Source organism: Chanodichthys erythropterus, chromosome 14, assembly GCF_024489055.1.
Source record: "Chanodichthys erythropterus isolate Z2021 chromosome 14, ASM2448905v1, whole genome shotgun sequence".
NCBI lineage: Eukaryota > Metazoa > Chordata > Actinopteri > Cypriniformes > Xenocyprididae > Chanodichthys > Chanodichthys erythropterus.
The window spans coordinates 24,427,905-24,433,904 of NC_090234.1; the positions used below are offsets into that span (position 1 = coordinate 24,427,905).

The window sequence follows — 6,000 nt, forward strand, 5'->3', positions numbered from 1 at the left end:
AAAGCCAAAACACAACGGAAACAAGCCACAACACAACGGAATAAAGCCACAACACAACGGAAACAAGCCACAACACAACGGAATAAAGCCACAACACAACGGAATAGAGCCACAACACAACGGAATAGAGCCACAACACAACGGAATAAAGCCACAACACAACGGAATAAAGCCAAAACACAACGGAAACAAGCCACAACACAACGGAATAAAGCCACAACACAACGGAAACAAGCCACAACACAACGGAAACAAGCCACAACACAACGGAATAAAGCCACAACACAACGGAATAAAGCCAAAACACAACGGAAACAAGCCACAACACAACGGAATAAAGCCACAACACAACGGAAACAAGCCACAACACAACGGAAACAAGCCACAACACAACGGAATAAAGCCACAACACAACAGAATAAAGCCAAACCACAACGGATTCGAACCACAACACAACAGAATAAAGCCACAACACAACGGATACAAGCCACAACACAACGGAATAGAGCCACAACACAACGGAATAAAGCCACAACACAACAGAATAAAGCCACAACACAACGGATACAAGCCACAAAACACCGGAATAGAGCCACAACACAACGGAATAAAGCCACAACACAATGGAATAAAGCCAAAACACAACGGAATCGAGCCACAACACAACAGAATAAAGCCACAACACAACGGATACAAGCCACAACACAACGGAATAGAGCCACAACACAACGGAATAAAGCCACAACACAATGGAATAAAGCCAAAACACAACCGAATCGAGCCACAACACAACGGAATCGAGCCACAACACAACGGAATAAAGCCAAAACACAATGGAATAAAGCCAAAACACAACGGAAACAAGCCACAACACAACGGAATAAAGCCAAAACACAACGGAATAAAGCCAAAACACAATGGAATAAAGCCAAAACACAATGGAATAAGGCCAAAACACAACGGAATAAAGCCAAAACACAATGGAATAAGGCCAAAACACAAAGGAAACAAGCCACAACACAACGGAATAGAGCCACAACACAACGGAATAAAGCCACAACACAACGGAATAAAGCCAAAACACAACGGAAAAAAGCCACAACACAACGGAATAAAGCCACAACACAACGGAAACAAGCCACAACACAACGGAATAAAGCCACAACACAACGGAATAAAGCCACAACACAACGGAATAAAGCCAAAACACAACGGAAACAAGCCACAACACAACGGAATAAAGCCACAACACAACGGAAACAAGCCACAACACAACGGAATAAAGCCACAACACAACGGAATAGAGCCACAACACAACGGAATAGAGCCACAACACAACGGAATAAAGCCACAACACAACGGAATAAAGCCAAAACACAACGGAAACAAGCCACAACACAACGGAATAAAGCCAAAACACAATGGAATAAAGCCACAACACAACGGAAACAAGCCACAACACAACGGAATAAAGCCACAACACAACGGAATAAAGCCACAACACAACGGAATAAAGCCAAAACACAACGGAAACAAGCCACAACACAACGGAATAAAGCCACAACACAATGGAATAAAGCCAAAACACAACGGAATAAAGCCACAACACAACGGAATAAAGCCAAAACACAACGGAAACAAGCCACAACACAACGGAATAAAGCCACAACACAACGGAAACAAGCCACAACACAACGGAATAAAGCCACAACACAACGGAATAGAGCCACAACACAACGGAATAGAGCCACAACACAACGGAATAAAGCCACAACACAACGGAATAAAGCCAAAACACAACGGAAACAAGCCACAACACAACGGAATAAAGCCACAACACAACGGAAACAAGCCACAACACAACGGAATAAAGCCACAACACAACGGAATAAAGCCACAACACAACGGAATAAAGCCAAAACACAACAGAAACAAGCCACAACACAACGGAATAAAGCCACAACACAACGGAAACAAGCCACAACACAACGGAAACAAGCCACAACACAACGGAATAAAGCCACAACACAACAGAATAAAGCCAAACCACAACGGATTCGAACCACAACACAACAGAATAAAGCCACAACACAACGGATACAAGCCACAACACAACGGAATAGAGCCACAACACAACGGAATAAAGCCACAACACAACAGAATAAAGCCACAACACAACGGATACAAGCCACAAAACACCGGAATAGAGCCACAACACAACGGAATAAAGCCACAACACAATGGAATAAAGCCAAAACACAACGGAATCGAGCCACAACACAACAGAATAAAGCCACAACACAACGGATACAAGCCACAACACAACGGAATAGAGCCACAACACAACGGAATAAAGCCACAACACAATGGAATAAAGCCAAAACACAACCGAATCGAGCCACAACACAACGGAATCGAGCCACAACACAACGGAATAAAGCCAAAACACAATGGAATAAAGCCAAAACACAACGGAAACAAGCCACAACACAACGGAATAAAGCCAAAACACAACGGAATAAAGCCAAAACACAATGGAATAAGGCCAAAACACAAAGGAAACAAGCCACAACACAACGGAATAAAGCCAAAACACAACGGAATAAAGCCACAACACAACGGAATCGAGCCACAACACAACAGAATAAAGCCACAACACAACGGAAACAAGCCACAACACAACGGAATAGAGCCACAACACAACGGAATAAAGCCACAACACAATGGAATAAAGCCAAAACACAACAGAATCGAGCCACAACACAACGGAATCGAGCCACAACACAACGGAAAGCCACAACACAATGGAATAAAGCCAAAACACAACGGAAACAAGCCACAACACAACGGAATAAAGCCACAACACAACGGAAACAAGCCACAACACAACGGAATAAAGCCACAACACAACGTAATAAAGCCACAACACAATGGAATAAAGCCAAAACACAACGGAAACAAGCCACAACACAATGGAATAAAGCCAAAACACAACGGAATCGAGACATAACACAACAGAATAAAGCCACAACACAACGGAAACAAGCCACAACACAACGAAATAAAGCCACAACACAACGGAATAAAGCTTGATTCCATTGTGTTGTGGCTTTATTCCGTTGTGTTGTGAACTTATGTTTGCTTTTTTTAATTTCGTTGTGTTGTGCACTACTGGACCACCGTATGGATGACATGGGGGTGAGTAAATTATCAGGAAAATTTTATTTGAAAGTGAACTAATCCTTTAAGCTGCAAACCGTGTGAGGGACCCTAACTGCTTAAAAGCAAGCCCTAAAAAATACTACCAACCACATAAGCAAAACATGAAAAAAGAGTCCAGAGGCTGCATAAAACAGGTTAACAACAACCACACAGAAAACCCTGCAATGCATTCCTCTGCGCTGCCCATTTTCTTCTACAGTTTGTGGAGAAGATTGAGTCCCATTTCGACTTTCTACCACTAGATGCCACTACTACTCCTTCATCTTGAAGGGCATGGAAGAATATGTAAGTTAGCCTACACTAATTTATTATAAGACCATTTGTGTGTGAGGAGATGTGTTTAGCCATATCCCTTTGATTTTCCCCATGTTATTATCTACATTTAAGTTTAAGTTCATATCTCTTAAACAGTTTGTTGCCTTTTGATAAGAGACATTAACTAGTCAGTTTGGCATCTCCATCACTGACAGCAGGAGGCACGACACCAGTTGGACCCATTTTGCCAATAAAGCGTTAACCTCAGCCGTCTTCTCTCCCCTCCCCTTCCACAGCACAACCTATTTAAACAAACATCTGCCCTTATCTGGAGTCTTTGGGACATCCATTGCACACATAACTGGCACCTTTAGCTTAAGAGACGTGATGGCTTTGGCAGATCCTGAGTGTGGAATATCAAACGGCGCGGATTCCGCGTCCCCGTTTTCTGACATTATTGAACTAAATGTTGGTGGACAAGTGTATGTGACACGGCATACGACTTTAATAGCCGTACCGGATTCTCTCCTGTGGAACATGTTTAGTAAGAAAAAACCGACAGAACTGGCACGGGACAGCAAAGGTCGTTTTTTTCTCGACAGGGACGGCTTTCTTTTTCGTTACATTTTAGACTACCTACGGGACCTACACCTGGTTTTGCCTGACTATTTTCCGGAAAAGAGCAGATTACAGCGGGAGGCTGAGTTTTTTCAGCTGCGGGACCTGTCCAAGGTCTTGAGTCCCAAAATGAGTAAAGACAACTCCATCACCGATGAGATCTGTCAGAGTGACTCGGAGGAGCTGAGCGCGAGCGCGACCCCGTTGGTCGGACCCGACACCTCGCGCACGCTGTCCGTCCCCAGCACCGCTCATTCTCCTTCCCTGGAGTCCAAAAAGTCGGGCTACATCACAGTCGGTTACCGGGGCTCGTATACAATCGGAAGAGACATACAAACAGACGCCAAATTCAGGCGGGTTGCGAGGATCACGGTGTGCGGGAAGACTTCTCTGGCTAAGGAGGTGTTTGGAGACACTTTGAACGAGAGCAGAGACCCGGACCGACCTCCGGAGAGGTACACATCACGCTATTATCTGAAATATAATTTTCTCGAGCAGGCGTTTGACAAACTGTCAGAGTTTGGCTTCCATATGGTCGCGTGCAGCTCCACTGGCACGTGCGCTTATTCCAGCAATGACCCAAACGAGGACAAAATCTGGACAAGCTACACAGAGTATGTTTTCTGTCGAGAATGAAACATAATTTGTTGCATTTAATTGTGTGTATAGGCATTCCACTACAAGAGTAAAGTTTCATCCGTCTTTCAGAGGTGTACATAGCCTATAGGTTTGCCTCATTCACAGACACCAGACAAAATTGTTTTCTGTCTTTTATAGCCTATACATGTACTGCTAGAATTAACGAACGCAGAATAACCAGCTATCATTACACTTCCCTTCATAGCTTCATTTGCAGATAAAGTCGTTTTTTAATCCAGGTTTGAGAGCCTGTTTATCCCAGATGTGTTACTTGCTATTCTTTATGCATGTATTTTAAATGAACACGTGGAATATTGCTTCACTCAACATGGCACCTCATTTGTAAGTTATAAGATTTAGATGAATGTTCATAATGGTGTTATACTGGGTCAATGATTTAAGGGACAGTTACGCTTTCAGGAAATGTCGATTACTGAATCATTAGGCAACATTCTGGAAAGACTCAGACAGCTTCAGACTGATAGATCTCAGTGACACTTTCCCTTAATAAGCTCATTTTTATCTTTTCACTGTGAACAAGTAACCCTCTAAAACGGAAAAGTTTAATTACTGCCTTATTTTATTATTATTATTATTATTATTATTTTTTTTTGTAAAATTAAAGTGGTGCCAAAGTTACCTGCAGTGATTCATTGCACTTTTTGACCAGTTTTAATTTCATTACAGATTAAGAAAATCAAGTGGGAAAAAGGGGGCAAAAAGTGGAAATAGTTTCTATTTTTTTCCCTTCCTTTTTGTCTAAAGTTTAAGGTTTCTATGTCTATATTACAACAGAGTGTTCCCTTTTATTCCAACATTGTAAACATCTTCTATCTGTTGTCTTTTCAAAGAGTCGATACTTTAATAAATTATAATCTGTCATAATCTTTCAGCCTCAGTCAGATTTTTGTTTGTTGTGTCTTGTGCAGCTCTAAAGGCTGAACAACCTAAACAAGAACATGTGTTACCAGCTGCTGAACAACCCACAGTTTTGTTTTTTTTTTCAAAATACCTTTTTGTGGCATGGAAATCATAATGGGATCACTGGACAAATGTTTGAAGTTAAATGGGATAAATATTAAAATTGTTCCAGCAATAACACAAAACATTAATCTTTCATTTTTAGCATAACTTTATCTAAACTCTTCAAGCAATGAGAGAGATTCAGGGAGAAAACTAATTACATGGAAATAACTGGGATTAATAAATCAGCGCTTGAGGTTGCTTTTTGGATGGAGTATTATTAACTGTGCTCTCAAGAGGTTT

At 41.8% G+C, this 6,000-nt stretch overlaps 1 protein-coding gene across 1 annotated transcript; it reads left to right on the forward strand.

Annotated features, from left to right (window-relative positions):
• Positions 1-3,138: 3,138 nt before the first annotated feature.
• Positions 3,139-5,584, forward strand: kctd12.1 (potassium channel tetramerisation domain containing 12.1). The gene is made up of 2 exons (XM_067409655.1): positions 3,139-3,507; positions 3,774-5,584. The coding sequence occupies exon 2, from the start codon at positions 3,865-3,867 to the stop codon at positions 4,729-4,731; it is 867 nt and encodes a 288-aa protein (XP_067265756.1). The 5' UTR covers positions 3,139-3,507; positions 3,774-3,864; the 3' UTR covers positions 4,732-5,584.
• The last annotated feature ends 416 nt before the right edge of the window (positions 5,585-6,000 follow it).

Excerpts from the sequence above, each read along its gene's own strand:
- kctd12.1 (XM_067409655.1), top strand. The coding sequence starts at position 3,865 with ATGGCTTTGGCAGATCCTGAGTGTGGAATATCAAACGGCGCGGATTCC.